The sequence below is a fragment of the Diabrotica virgifera genome, chromosome 1, assembly GCF_917563875.1.
Source record: "Diabrotica virgifera virgifera chromosome 1, PGI_DIABVI_V3a".
NCBI lineage: Eukaryota > Metazoa > Arthropoda > Insecta > Coleoptera > Chrysomelidae > Diabrotica > Diabrotica virgifera.
In genome coordinates this window covers 112,947,619-112,964,266 of record NC_065443.1, presented here as the reverse complement: position 1 = coordinate 112,964,266, position 16,648 = coordinate 112,947,619, and the positions used below count along the sequence as shown (strand labels likewise).

General features: G+C 33.5%; 2 protein-coding genes across 3 annotated transcripts in view; one reads left to right on the top strand and one right to left on the bottom strand.

Annotated features, from left to right (window-relative positions):
* The window catches only part of LOC114331153 (CDK5 and ABL1 enzyme substrate 1), a 56,769-nt gene extending 41,928 nt beyond the window's left edge, over positions 1-14,841 (top strand). For both annotated transcript variants that reach the window (XM_050659063.1, XM_028280635.2), the window contains exon 6: positions 1,298-14,841. In XM_050659063.1, coding sequence (XP_050515020.1) covers positions 1,298-1,643 — 346 coding nt within the window. In that variant the 3' untranslated portion in view covers positions 1,644-14,841. The remainder of the gene's footprint in view (positions 1-1,297) is intronic.
* A 1,116-nt stretch (positions 14,842-15,957) lies between these two features.
* On the bottom strand, positions 15,958-16,634 carry LOC114331155 (autophagy protein 12-like). The gene has a single exon (XM_028280637.2). The coding sequence runs from the start codon at positions 16,509-16,511 to the stop codon at positions 16,170-16,172; it is 342 nt and encodes a 113-aa protein (XP_028136438.1). The 5' UTR covers positions 16,512-16,634; the 3' UTR covers positions 15,958-16,169.
* Positions 16,635-16,648: the final 14 nt, after the last annotated feature.

The window sequence follows — 16,648 nt, the reverse complement described above, 5'->3', positions numbered from 1 at the left end:
TTATTTATTCTAAGGGACTTTCGGCCCTCGGTAATAATAAAGTCTTTCATTCCGCGTTTAAATTTTTCAAAAATATTTATTGGTTTTTTCAGGATTCGAAAAAAATGAACACAATGTCCGTGGTAATATTTCCAAATCTATCTGTCATACAACGCACTCAGTCGAATAGAATATTGTCAGCATACTGTCAGTCAGACAGTGACAATCAGTGACAATTTTAAATATTTGACATGGCATCGGGAATATTTTGAGTTGTTGATTAAATAATATTGATATATAGTGGATATATAGTGTATTTGATAAATAATTGATTTAAGACGTGAACTTAAAAAAAGTTATTTATTGTGTATTTTTTGTAGAAGATCCAAGTAGAGAATACATCAGGGTAATATATTCTGTGATACAAGTATTTTGTTGCTAAAGATGTTCAAAATTGTAAGCGTTCCATAGTAACAATATATTATTAAAAAATCACTTAATACTTTTCCTCTTTTCTCGATTGAGTATTAGTTTTTGTTGTACATATAAATTATTATAATCACTGAATAAATAGTTAGTGAAAACATTATCACATTTATTAACTGAATTAATAATTTGCAATTATAAAAATAACCGTTATCCAAGAACATTCAAAAGCCATCTCTTTAAATTATTGATGATATTTTCAAGTAGAATGACATTCTAGTAACGTTTACATATCCATACCAGTGTGAATTTTACTACACGTAATTTGCTGTGTAAAGACAGAAAAAGTAGGGATACCCGTAAAATATTTGCGAATTATGTACCAATGGCCTTAATTTCAATGTTCAAGCTGCCACCCATCTGCCTCTTGGTAGGTTGAATATTGAATTTAAGCGAAAAACAATATTTATTTGTCAAATAAACATTTTTCTCTGCTTTCTGTCAGTAGTAAAATGTATTTTGAGTTAAATAAATTGCATACATTCTTCTTTTTGTGTCAATTAATTTAATTCAAAATAATTTTTCTTGGACACCCTGTATAAATAATTATGTCAATGTTAAAATATTACTGAATAGAGAATTGAATAACCTTTCAAATGAGGTAGCACATGATTCCTATTCCCTATTTAAAAATAAGGGGCGGGGGAAATGGAAGGGAGAGAAAAATGTGTCCCCCTTAGATCAAAAATCGACCTGTTTCTTCATTTCCTTAAAATCTAATAAATACTGCCAAATTTCGAGGCGGACTGTTTTATTTGGCCCACTCTATATAATTCTTACACAAATGAGAAATAAAATAAATAAAACTAGCTAATACCCTTTTTATTTTCAGCTTAAAGCGCGAAATGCGCAAAATAGCCAAACAAGAAAGCAACATAGATCTTCTAACCGTCGCCCAAGCTTACGTCTACTTCGAGAAACTTATCTTACGCGGACTAATCCATAAACAAAACCGGAAATTATGCGCTGGTGCCAGCTTGATCCTCTCAGCCAAACTAAACGACGTTAAGGGTGACGCTCTCAAGTTGTTGATCGAAAAGACGGAGGCAACCTTCAGATTGAACAGAAAAGAATTGATGGCTACTGAATTTGCTGTTCTAGTGGCTCTGGAATTTGGACTACATATACCTACGTATGAAGTGTATCCTCATTATCAAAGGCTTTTATATGAATCATAGTATATGTCTTCAAAGTTGCAAAAATGTTATTTGTCTACTGATATGTTCGGTTCTTGTATAGCTGGAAACGTTTGAACTTATTTATTCATCACTTCATCTTTCTCAAGTATCAATTATGTAACTAACTAGTGATGTTGTATAAAGTAGTTTTGTATAAAGTAATCATTTAAAGTATTCGTTACTTTGATTACTTTTGTATTTGAGTACCGGTAATCATATCGAGAATCGCATTTCTCAGTATTTCGTATAAGTATAAGATCCGATATAACGACCTGCACCGATCTATTTAATGGATAGAAATTAAATGATATGTAATTGTTCTGTCATTGCTGCTCCACAATCTCAGTAGTCTCGAGTAATCTGTTTGCATCAATTAAGTGCCAAAAACAAACCCTCGAAACTCTAGATGACGTACCTTAGCAGTAACCCTGGACACCCAGGTGCTTCGGAGGTCGGTTCTGATTGCAAATTTGTGTTCAGTGACCCCAAATATCCCGAAATAAGAAAATCTGGCCCATAATATACCGATTTTAACATGTTTATGCATTTTTCGATGCGTTCTATTCACTTTAAAATGTAATAATGCATTTCTACCTATTTTTATATTGTGGACTTTTTTCCAGACGTCATCCTAATCCTAAATACAATGCAAAAAGTTGCAAGTCTCTATGTACCTACTATATTTAAAAATATATTTATTCCTGTGTGTTTAGTGTTAAATGCCCTGCTCTAATAAAAACAATGCCATACCTACATGTAAAATTAAAGTTGATAATCATAGTCTAGAAATATTATGATTTCTTCTACATATTTTCCGGTCAATCTAAGCTATTTTTTTCTAGACCTGATAAGAATAGTGTGTATTTATTATTAAAATCTGATGTGTTGCATTTTTATTTTCAAAAAAACTAACATCTGTGAAATTCTGTGAATTATCTACCTCGACAAATCGTATAGACATCTGTTTCTGGGTGCATACTTTGTTAAATGATATACCTCCCTCTGTTTCAGCTACTCGGCGCCCTGTAATCCTGTAAAACTCTTCATAGCCTTCGCCCTTCATAGATAAAATTTTAGTTAACTGTACTGATACCGAACCCTCGTGGAATACCGGTCCGACTCCGATATCAACCGAGTAGATACAATACTCAAAATCAAAATATGTAGGTACTCGCTCTGATACGATTGGTACGAAGTAATCAGAGTAATCAAAGTAACGACTTACCTCTCTGTATAGTAATCGTTACTTTCGGTATTCGTAAGTAACGAGTATTTTGTAACGAATAGTTACTTTTTCAACATCACTATAACTAACGTGTAAAGTGGGTGATCAAAGTGCGCGGCCAACCGAGTTTTTTCAGCGGGTTATGAGCGAAGAACTTTTAACAGTGTTTTGTGAAATTTATATTAGTTTTACTCCTGAGTATGCGGGACCATTTTTCGTTGGAATTTTATCGCGATGGACAGGCGAGAAGTGAGATGCAACTTTTAGATCTCCCTCAGCTTTCTTTGCTCCAGCATTCGTTGGTTTGCAAATTTTAGAAACCACGAAGGTGTTTCCCGAAAACTTGGTCCAAATAAAGTTTTATTTTTAATATTATTTTAATTTTATTAACGTAAAACTTTCGCTTGTTTTAAGCAGATGTCGCCACGACACCCATATCACGTTGTTTTGTTGTAATTCGATACTAGCAGCCCGATTTGTTTCAGTTTGTTCAGAGATAGTCATATATGCACTTTCTGATGGGAACCTATCCAGGTTTGAAACCGGTTAGAGTATGGTGCTCTCTGAACGAACTGAAATATAAGACGGCTCTTGTTTCGTTTTACAACGAAATAATGTAACTTGATAAAAATGGCCGCGAAAGCTCTTTGATAATGTGGAGCTTTTTATGGCTTCAGCATCTCGTCCTAGTCTGACTTCTTTTCTATTTCCACACGTTTTTGCAACATAAGACGCATTTGTATTACCTTTATTATAAATATATATAATCGCCTGTAGGTATGTTGTATTTTATCTTGAATATCGGATTTATAATGCCTTTAGGATGTTTTGCTAAGAAGCAAAGGCGTTTACGAGTATTTTTTCTACTTATATATTGACAAGAACTTATTTCAAGCAGAACATAACCTTTTTGATAATGTGTATAACAATAAAAAGTTAGCATTTTCATATTACCATTACCTAATATTCTATGAATTCTCATCTAGGAAAAAAACTGTGTTATCGTTCTCCATTGTATTATTTAAATTTTCTTTATAACTCCATTATAAAGTTCCCTCAAATATACGAGTAGAAAAAAAAATAGAAATCTTAGATAATATTGAAAAACTTGTTTTTTGTTCATATTCCGACTAGCTTTTAGTGCAACAAATTGCATGTTTTAATTCTCACGAAGTAGCAAATTAATATTTTTGTTACAAAAAATGGTTCGTAGAAAAACTATAATACATAACTCGTGTGGTGAGCATATTATGCGCTCGTTCGAATTACGCCACTCTCTAGCTCATGGTTGTAATTTTTCACGCATGCGTAATACACTTTCATGCTTATTATGTAATTACTACTTATATATTTTTGAATACTGGCACTATATTTAAATGTAAACGGTGGCGATGTAATGTCCAAATTCAAAAAATATATTTTATAGATATCGAAATTAAATATTTTGTGAGTTTTTGACTCTAATATGCAGTTGGGACTGATGATTTTTACCCGTGTGTCATCACTTAAGACTTAAAGCATACGAAAAAAGTTGTGAGTCACACACACACACACACACACATACTCGTACAACCCCAGCCTCGGGGGACATGTGTATTCCAATGGAACAGTGGGACCCACATGTCCGAAGATCAAACCGGTCACACTCCGTAACGGAGTGGTACCTATCTGACCCCCAAGCTATATCACACCCTCCCCCCCCCCTTAAAGAGGCTTTGTACTTAACGTTACTTTGGATTACTGAGCAATGGGACTATAATATTACTTCATGTAGTTAAGCCACCTGATTTTAGGGGTAGCTAGAAGAGGTTTTCTCCCGCTTATTGACTTCTTTAATTTATTAGTTGACTTTGGACTTGTGACCTAAAAATGTGTGTTTCGGGAATCTTGAGTCGGTGTTTCGCTGTCCGGACTGTCTGTGCTCGGTCACTCAGCCGCCGAATGGACCGTGATAGTGTGACGTCAAAACGTCAAAAAGGTTTCCAAACGAAGCAAAAGTTTGACGTCTGTCAATTAATTATACACGTGATTTGTGTAATCATTTTTAATTTTATTTTGTTTTAACAATAATCTGCACATTTTTTCTAAAGACACAATCCTTGTTAGTAATATCAATCATATTTCTTTTAATTTTATAAATGTCCTTACCCAAAATCAAGGATTTGCACACTACATAGTACTTACTGCGTTTCTTCAGGTTCTTAACCAGTCCTATTTGGAAATATGGTGGGAAATATACTATGAGCATTGATTACAATCACGGGTACCCAACACATTACCATTTTGTAAAAATTAAACATCCTACAAGCAATATATTCCAATTATAAAAACGAAAACAAACACCATGTGTGAATTTTTGCTTTGTTTGGAAACCATTTCAGAGTAGCCAACATTGATTTGACGTCACGACTATCACGGTCCATTGGCAAAATAAATTTTGTTCTTGAGCGCCCGAAAGGTGTGGCCATCAAGCCCACGTCTGTCGGTGAACTCGATGCTCAACTTCCGCAACTATGGTCCATTTGACCTACCTGAAGGGTATTTAGTGCCTGAATGGCGACGTCTGTGTTTGCAGGTAAAGTATTTGTTTGTTGCCTGATCTGAGTTAAATCATGGTGGTGATGTCAAGACTGCTGTAACAGAAGGTTATTAAATAATCCACGAGGAAAATAAACTTCCTGTAGCTGGCTGTATACCATAAATCACAAAAATTTTGTGAAAACGTTTTGTCTTAATGTGACCCTTATTTAGGATATTTTAAAATATACCTTTTACAACAAATCTAGTATTTTTTTAGAAGGTTATTACATTCGACTATCCTGTGGCCCTCTCAATTCTTCATTCTTAAGGGTTTTCTCTATATCCATCTAACTGCTGTCTGGGCCGTCTATGTTCCGTTCTTTGGTTTTCGTCGTAGTAAGTCAATTCTCTTAATAAGCTGCTCGGATGATTCCTGATATTGTTGGATATTTCGTGTGCTCTTTCGTCTATCATTCTCACGACTCTGTTGCGTATGTCCAAATACGTATCTTAATGGGACATATCCAGGTATATTCAGAACTTCCCTGATCATGTGATTTGGGATTTTTGTATTTTTTTTTTGTTGGTTTTACACGTGTGCCCCCATGCGGCTGAGGCACATGTTAGTGTTGACAAACTTATACAATTTGTAATCCTAATCTTTGTCTTAAATCTCAGTTTACTCTTTCGACCTATTAGCGATGAGAGTTTGCTCCTAAGTGCTTTAGCTTTGTTGACCGTTTGTTTCACGTGTTCTGTAAAAGTCAGCATGTTGTCCACCATTACGCCTAGGTATTTGGCTTGATTTGACCATTCAATTTGGGTATCGAATAGGTATAGTACCTCACTTGGTCTGCCTCTTCTTTTTTGGTACATGACGGCTTAGTTGTGAGTGAGCATCGCTTTCGAACAAACGTAGTACTATAGTACACAGAAGTACAAACAAAAAACCGCTAGGGTGGTATTGTTTATGGTTTTGGATTCGCAATGTAAAAGCGGTGTAAGTGTGTTCATGACATATTTCGTTACTTAATCGTACGTTAGACTAAAAGTATGTATCGGATCTCGTTCTATTTAATGACACACGAGTAAATCTCAACGGTCCCCATTTTATATTGTGTTACTTTGGGAAAGTTTTAGTGTGAATAGGATTGTTTTGTAGAAAATTTTTTAAATATTTTAATAAACTTGCCATTTTACTATTTTACTGTTATTCTTTAACTTAGTTTTAAGAAATATTTTTGTGTAATTTTGGTTCATTTGATTATTTGTGCTCATTACTATTATTATCCCTGTTATATATTTTTATCTTATTATTTTGTTAGTACAAAGCATTTTTAATATGATTGTGTAATATTAATAGCGTTTTATTTTTTTTATGGTATCTTAATTAAAAGAGATTGCCTTTTTAGTTTAAAAACCTGATTCGACGATGCTGTTTGTTTCCGAGTGGTTCAAATAGGATTGGGAGTAAAAGAAATGGACATGGAGCAATATGTTTTAACACAACAAATATTGAATACTCTGTAATATCTACCACAGTTCATAGACCGAAAGATAATACACATTTACTAGTAAAATGTTTGCTAAAAAGCAATATGTTTTAACACAACAAATATTGAATACTCTGTAATATCTACCACAGTTCATAGACCGAAAGATAATACACATTTTTTAGTAAGGTTTGGCATTTGTTTTAGAAGAAATAGCAGAAAGCAGTAGAAAATACCAATACTAATGAGGTAACACATTCCAAATTCAAATCCCCAGAGCCAAATCAAGACAATAAGCCGGATAAGAAAGCAATGGCAGTTAATCTGGAAAGCTCAACGTAGGTGGCGCTTGTGTAGTTGGAGGTCGCGTCAACTATTCAAATCAATCTATTTCTAAGTAAATATTGCATATTTGTTTGGCTGTGTGAATTTAATTTGAGAAAATAAAATGCCTCAGCAATAAGAAGGGATAAATATCTGTATGTATATATCGGTTTTAGAACGTCTTTCGACGTTGTCCGATGCCTAACTTCCACGTCCTTCTATCATCCCATTGACCATCTCTAAGATCCCTTGTACTCATTGCTTTGGTTACCCCTTCTTTCCATGTCTTTTTGGGTCTTCCTCGTTTTTTTGCGGTTTGGTGGTACCCACTGCATGATCTTTTTGGGCAATCTTGTATCTTCCATTCTTTGAACATGACCATACCAAATCAACTGTTTCCTCTCAATGTCTGTTGTTAAGTAACCATCTATTCCAATTCATCGTCTTACTTCCTCATTTCGAACTCTTTTCCTACGGGATATACCTAACGATCTTCTAAACACATCCATTTCTACAGCTTCTAATTTTTTCCTGTTGTTCTCGGTTATTCTCCAAGTTTCTGCTCCGTAAAGTAGGCTGCTTTTAATAAGTGTTTCATAGATATTGTATTTTCGCTGTATTCCTATTTCGGAGCTCCAAAGTATTCCATTTAGGCAGCCAATTGTTCTTCTAGCTTGTGTTACCCTTTTCTTTATTTCCTCATCGTCTTTTCCCGTTCTATCGAAGATTACTCCCAGGTACGTGTATTCACTACAGGATGTGATTTGTTCATTATCCTCTAGTTCGATATTGGATAACTCAGCTCCTATGGGTAGGTATTTAGTTTTTTCCACATTAATTTCCAAGCCCCACTGTTCATATTCCTCCTCGAGTTTTCTTGCCATATACTGTAGGTCGTCTTTGTCATTAGCTATGATGACTTGGTCATCAGCAAATTGTAAGGTATATAAACAAACCTCTCCGAGGTCTATACCCATACCGTGGCATTTACGTTTCCACTGGTTTAGTGCTTTTGCAACATATATCTTGAACAAAGTTGGTGAAATACAGCAGCTCTGGCGAAGACCCTTGTTAACTATGAACTTTTTAGATAGTGTGTTGCCAATTTTTACTTGTGATGTAGAATTTCCATATAAATTTTTTAAGGCTTTGACTAGAGTGTAGCTGATGTTAGTTTCTTGTAGTGATTTCCACAATTTAGTCACAGGAACGCTGTCGTATGCTTTACGCAGGTCAACAAACATGAGATGGGTCTCTTGATTGGTTGCTGATTTTTTTTAATTAATTGTTTTAGGCAGAAGACATCTGTGCAAGTCCTTCCAGCGCGGAAACCAGTCTGTTCTTCTTCTTCTTCTTGTTCCCTATACTCCATCTCAATGAGATTTCTAAGAATGCGCCCGTACACCCGGCTTAGTGTACTAGTTACCGATATTCCTCTGTAATTTGAGCAATCCAACTTATTTCCTTTTTTATGAATGGAAGAAATATAAGCTACTTTCCATAAACTGGGTGGTGTGACACCGTTTATATATTTGTTCATTGTTCATTTGTTCAGGGATAAATATCTGCCGACAATAAATGCACGTATGTATCTGCAATAAACATTTTGTTGAAACAGATTACGTATTGCCCCTGGATTCGACTGTAAAAAATCGAATGCTTTACTATAAAACTCAGATCAACATAAATATTTTTATTTTGGTCTGAGCTATAGAAATAAAATATTAAGACGATGATTAATATAGCTTACCCTTCGATAAGGTCTTCCTTTTTTCCAGTAACTCTCGCATTCCAGCAAAAAGAATATCGAAAGAAAATGGAAGAACTGAAACTTATTAATGAAAAGGCGCTTCAAGATATTAATCAATTACGAAATGAATTAAAGATCTCCAACGAAAGAGTACAAAAATTAGAAAGAGAGGGAAGAAGGAAAATATTGTGATTCAAGGACTGCAGATTGACACCGATCAACCACTCTTGCTAGGGAACGAGGTAGGAAAGTTCACAGAAAAGGAAATGCGAGTAAAAGTAAACGTTAATGAAGCAAGAAAGCTGGGAGACAAAATAAATTTGGTAGAGATGGATAGCAAGATAGAAAAGACCAAAGTAATGCAAAATAAGATGAAACTCAAGCAACCGAGAAAAAGAATATACATAAATGATGATCTGACGAAGGATGGAAAGGGAAATAATGGCGAAAATAAGAATTGCTAAGGAAGAGAAAATCAAAGGAAATAGTACAAGAACAGGATACCAAAGACTGACAATAAACAATGAATTATGGAAATGGAATAAAGAAAAAGAACAGCTGGAAAGAATAGAGAGACATTGCAAAAAACTAGAATTGAATGCAGTATTAGGAGACCCAACAAAGAAAACGGAAACAAGAACCGAAAAATAATAAACGAGATAATGGCAATAAAGAAGAACTAGTTAAAAGTTAAAAGCGCCTTGAAATATAAGAGGATCATTCCAGGAAGGAAAACTGAAGCATCTACTTAGTAAACGAAGCCAAAAAATATAAATTTGATCTTGTGGCAACAAGAGACTAAGAAGCTGGGATAGGGTAGTTAGGAAATAGATGGCTATATAAACAGTGGAGGCTGTTAAAGGGCTTCCTTTTTCCAGTAACTCTCGCATTCCTTCTGATCAATTCGTTTTTCAACGTACAAACAGTCCAAGATTCGTATTTTTTGCCATAATTTATTATTTATTAAATCGTAAACAAAAACACCATATACATACTTCACGAATTGTCAAAACATTGACCCCCAACTATACTAGCGCCGCCAAGCGGGAGTAACGGCGTACATAGCTGCCATTCGAAGCCCATGTGTGGTCGACCAAGACACTTTACAGCTGCTAAAGACAAACTCAACCCAGTGGGTTACAAAGACTTGCGTGTATGGGGATAATTGGTGTCATGCGCACTACTCCAATTACTATGCCTGCCTCCACTCATTTGTTAATACACAATAAAACAATCACTTAAACTTGGAAATAAAGGGACATAACCTATGAGTATCACAAGAACTTGACGAAGGGCATTTTTAATGTGGAATCGGATCACATGACAAAAATATAATATTAAGAGTTCATACTAGGTGTCTATTCCTAGGCAGAGATGTATCAAGAAACAAGGAGTATCACAACCAACAAGGTATTCCTCAATAAAATAGGCATTTACAATGAAGACCTTAACTGGTACCGGACCGCAAAGGACAAAGACTATGTGGACAATCAAGGTAAGACCTTGGTATATTTAGGACACACCAAGCAAAAGACTGGTACAAACTTGATATGATAAAAAAAATTAGCCTGGGTGTAGTTCAATGTATAACAATGGGTAGCAAACACATAAGTTGCAGTTTCAGTAAATGTAATTTTCTTCTTGATTCAAGGTCCAAGAAACAATAGAGGAAAGAAAGTAAAAGACAGTGATTGCATAATAATTAGTGAAAATTAACGAGCTGAATATGGTTGGAGAATAGTAACGGAGTGAATGAATAACATAGGAGGCAATAATAATAAATATATAGCGAAAATGTTATCAACCAAGCAACCCATAAGCGAACAACATGTATGTTATCATCTTTCGCACATTTCTTTGGTTTATTCCCAAATCAATCTTGAACCCTCTGTTCTGAGTTTTTTTTATTTAAATGTAATTTTCTATATTTTATTTATGTTAAGTAAATTTAAGGGTGCAATGTTTCAATCTGTGTACCTAAATTTTAAATGTAATGTTTTTATACTAGCAATAAAAAAGTCTTTGACTTCATTTCAGTATGATTGGTTAAAAGTTTGTCGTATAAATTTCGAAATTTCTTGATGTTAAATGTACATAACACTCTGTTCATTCAAGTGATTTCTTTACAATTTTTTAAGTCTGATAATTGTGTGCCACTCTATATAGAAAAAGGTCGTTATGCTAAGTCAAATTTTACTATAAACAGTCTTTCACCATGTAAAGGTTTTGAAAAAAATCCGTTGAATTCATCACTTTGTTTTGATGATTGATTACATTTTTATTTTACATTTGGATGTAATTTAAAAAATGTATTTGTTACACCCGTGTCCTTCTCTTGGCAGAATTGGATCAGCCTTTCTACTCTTTCATTTCTTGTTCCAAGATCATATTAATATGTCCCCACAGTTTTCTCGACTGTACCTTGTCCTATTTTGGCGTTAAAATCGCCTGTAACAACAGTTGGTTCATTTTTTGGTCAGTTTTAGAGAGCCCTTTAGAGGCTGATAGAAATTTTCTATTTCTTTAGTAAATTCGGATGTTGGTGCATAGACCTGAATGATGTTTATATTAGAGAGACTGGAGTTTCTTCAATAACGCAACTCTGTCTGACATGGGTGTAATATTACTGTTTATTGTTGAATAATCTCCCGAATAATAGACATGGTTTTTCAAACCTTATTGATTCAACCAAAAAGACTCAACCTTATTGCATAGTCACTTGTATTCAACCAAATCTGTTATTTGTTGTTTTGGTGCAACATAATCATTAGGGAGCGGATTTTATGCTAAATGCATATTGCATGCATATTTCGCATTTTTGAGAACTTTACTAAATTTTGCATATTTTTAAAGAAACATGCATATTTTGTGCATATTTAAAAGATTTAAGTCCAAAAAAAATATTTTAAATTTTTTAATTCGACACAAAATATTTCCCCGCACAAGCTGTCGTATCTATTAATTCGGGAACTACCTGAAGAGATGCCTTTTCATTTTTTATTAGAAAATACCCGATCTTTACACAAAGTACTTATAGTGCTTATAGTACGCCGTTATAAAATGATTGTAAGATGTTAAAATGATGAAGGATGGTTTACCGGGAAATCCGAATTTTATTCACTTTTATTATATTTAGTACCTACGTACCTATAATCCTGGTGATTCTTTTAAATCCCCTATTGTTAAGAGAACTTACACCTTCAAACATAGTTTTACGATTTTCTAACGGAAATTGAAATATTCAAGCTTTAGATCAGATCCCGTAAATCAGTAAAATTAGTAAAATTACATGGTTAAAGCTGGTCAACAAATTAAATTAATTTATGCAAATTTAGTTCACGTAACTTGTTTAGGGCATGGATGTAACAGAGTAGCTGAACATATTAGGGGTGAATTCCCTGATGTAAATGTACTAATAAGTAGCGTAAAAAAAGTATTCGTCAAAAGTCCTTTACGGGTCTAGTTGTACAGGAACAAATTACCTAATATACCTTTAGCTCCCGAATCAGTACTGAATAGGTGGAGAACTTGGTTGGAAGCTGCAATTTTTTCTGCTGAACATTTTGTGGCAATTACGGAATTGCTTTTAGAATTTAACGCCGAAGACAGTGCTGCTATTATAAAGACACAACATATTGTTAAAACGACTTCTTCATTGGCAAACCAGCTAACTTTTATCAAGACACATTATAGTTTTATAGTAAAAACCATAAATAATTTAGAAAATCGGAAAATGTCTTTAACAGAGTCCGTCGAAATAGTTAGAAATTTTAAAGCACACATTTCGAAAGTTCCCGGTAAAATCGGTAATTCAGTTAAAAAGAAATTAGAATTGGTTCTAGAAAAAAATAACGGCTTTAAAATTGTGGAGGACATATGCGAAATTTTTAGTGGAAATTTTGAAATTGATTTTGGTGCAGAATTTTGGGCTTTAACAAGTTATTTTAAATAAGCCCCGCAATTACTTCCGTTGATGTTGAAAGGAGTTTTTCAAGTTATAAAAATATTTTATCTGATCAAAGAAAATGTCTCGTAAAAAATTTGGAAAAACACATTGTAGTGAATTATAACCGAAAATATATGTATATAGTGATATTGTTGTTTTATTTTAATAGGTAACTATTGGCATCAGTTTTTGTAAAAAATGTGAATAATTTGCATATATGAAAAATAACGATTTTATTTGAAAGACAATAAATAAAATTGCCGCCCCCCATATAAAAGAACCCCCTAGAATAGAATAAAACAGAAAATTTGTGGTTTCTCGAAATGAGCATTTTTTTGAATTTTTGTGCATATCTTGCGCATATTTCGTAATCTTTTACTGCATATATATGCGCATATTTCATCAAAATTGATTGCATATAAATCCGCTCCCTAATAATCATATTTGCCATAGGAATCAGATGAGTGAACAAACTGTAGTAGACAGACCCGATAGAAATTCAGTATTCTGTTTAGATGATCATACTCCCCATTAACTGTCCAAAAATTCGCTGTCGACCAAAAATTAACTAGGAGAGGTACAGTGATGAGTGCGCTAAAAACCAGCAAAATAACAGACGATGGAAAACATAATACACTGATGAGCGTGCTAATCGGCAAAATAGCGAAAAAGATGGAAAACGTATTAACTTGTGAGATAAAAAGAAATGAAACTAGTCGAGCTGGTAAATTTAGCGATATTAACATATAAATTTACATTATATTGATTGCTTAAATGTTTAGGTTAATATCGCTAAATTTCCCAGCTCGACTAGTTTCATTTCTTTTTATATCACAACTTAATATGTTTTCCATCTTTTGTGCTATTTTGCTGGTTATTAGCGTGCTCATCACTGTATATTGTGAAATAACAAGAGATGGAACTATAGGGTTGAGAAATTATCGCTAGAAACCTATAAATTTACATTACATGATAGTTTCCCACCTTTAGACGTTAGCTTAAGAGCTAGTTGACTTCAGTCATACGTATGACGTTTCGAAAAATAATTTAGTTGAGTTATTTTTATTATTAGTTTGTTTTATAATTAAAATAGCTACTAATTAATGTTTTTTTCACTAGCATTTGTCTTAATTTATTCAATCATTTGTTCTAACATGGGAAATTATAAAATGCTTTTCGACATCATACATATAATTAGGACTGAAGTCAACTAGCCACATATAAGAACTAGCTTGATGTCGTACCATCTCACAACTTAATATGTTTTCCATTTTTTGCCGGTTATTAGCGCCGTCATCACTGTATAGAGAACTTTTAGGTTACTGAACAGAAGCACAGATTATCAGAAGTTCTGGATAATCTGTGAAAGAAGTAACTGAATCTCGCATTGGTATGTGACCTCCAGCGAATGGATTAAAATTTTGTATAGATATAATAATTACAAACTAAAGGTAAAACTAGAATAGATTTTTTACATATTTGTTTGTTATAACAAATGACTACCTACTTAGAAAATTTCTAGCTAATAAAATACCTACTAAGTTTTTATAAATTTTTAAAATCTGTGTGCTACTAAAATTATTAATGTATGTACTTACATTACGAGTATATTTTTACTTATTTGTTAAATTTGGATGTGATATGTAGAAATAGTCCTAGTCAAACAGTGAAAACTCTAATTACATGTATAGGGCTAAATTAAAATTGAAAACATATATGTATCATTTAGCAAAAGAATGACTCAAGCCCATTTATTAACGCTTCTTTATTTTAATCTCAGAAAAGGGGAAAATTATAAAATAATTGTCATAATATTTATGATAGGGAATCAGTGTACTTTTGTTGGTTTGAAACTCTTATGCTGGGTGATACATAAGTATCAAATAAATATAATAATAGCTTGTATGTATTTTCAAAATAAAAGTTGATAATTTCTCTCATTTGTAATCTTTTGATTTCCAAATCCCATACAATCATCAAGATATCAAAGTTATAATAAGCAACTGTAAATTGCTATAAACTTAATAAACAATAATAAAAACCACGGAATACATAAGATATATGATGATTGTGACAGTATCGCAAGTTAACCCTTTCACAACGGCAATTTTTAAACGTGCAATACCCCATATACAGAAAATGCATATATTAACTTGCATCAAAATGTACTTCAGAGCAGGAAATGTTATATTCATTTTTATAAATAATAATTAATAAAACATTTATCTTGTGTGCTTGTTTATTCAATTTTACACTAACAAACTTGTTTACCGCAAAAGTTGGGAAATGCATAGATGTATGAAAGTGTTAAACGGAAGTGCAAGGCCCAAAACCCCCATATATGTGGCAAAACTTTTGCGCGTACATGCGGTACACAACAATAAAGGATTAAACTTTTAGCTGCGGAAGCTAAAAACAAACAAAATATTTGAGTTGTCAGTTGTGTGCATGGTGCACACAACAGTACCCTTTTGAAAGAAAGATATTAAGGAGGATATTGGGACCCATCTGTGACAATGGTGTATGGAGAATAAGGTTCAACCACCAGTTATACAATATTACAAAGAACCCTCTATAGAAAATCATGCAAAAATACAAAGACTGCGCTGGGCAGGCACTCGTAAGAATGGACAATGATAGAACACTTAGCAGAACTATGGTGGAACATCAGCCAGTAGGAAAACTAAGGAAGAGGTGGATAGATGATGTGAGAACCAATGCTAACGAGATATTTAGGGTGGATAACTGGAGGAGAGCAGTCAGGGACAGAGATACTTTGAGGGGAGGCCAGGGCCTGACTTGGGCTGTAGCACCATAGGAGAGAGAGTGTTCATTGTGTTTAAAAGCTCACTATTTTCTAGATTGAAAACTCACTCACATGTAGTAGTAAACCCAACCTCAAGATATATGCATGTACGTAAGAAATATTTGGATATGATCGACAGGAGTTATGCATTGTAACCTTTTTTATGACATATTTTTAGTAAAAAGAAAACCAATTATTGTTGTGCATTGTAACCTTTTTTATGACATATTTTTAGTAAAAAGAAAAGCAATTATACAAATTACAGATTTATTTTGATACTTATACTTTGCTACATATATGTATATTTTTATAAACAAATATCACAAAACACTTTAAAGCAGTGTAAAATCATCATGTTGCTGGATTAACATAAAACGTTTACCTGAAACGATAATAGATTATAAACATAAAAATGTGTTAAATGTAAATGCACACATATACACCACTGGTACAAGACAAAAATCATCCCCAAGCTTGTGTCTTGCAGTAGTGAAGCACTAATTTACCCTCAGTGCTATAACAGTCATATAAATTCTTAACTATCTGATCTGGTGATGGCGCGAATGTTTGGTTTACATACAGAAACAACTTTTCATTGGGTTCTAGTTTTAAATACTTTCTGATAAATTCTATTATCCATCCGATTTTCTTATCACTGTCCACAGTCCATTTTTTCTTTTTCATAATAGGTGCGTTTCCAGTTGGTTTTAACAAAATATCCACTTTGTGCTTTTCTGGAGACAAATCATGAGTAATGTTCATTGACTGTAAAGAGTCGCCCACTTCTTGGACTTCGTCACTCATTTTAATTAAATATTTTTATTTATCATAAAAACTAGTGTTGACTAAAGGGCGTGTGATGACATTTAAAAAGGCAGAAAAAAGATAAGTGACATGATGATAAACATTCGATTAAAATAGGTTATCACCACAGTTATCAC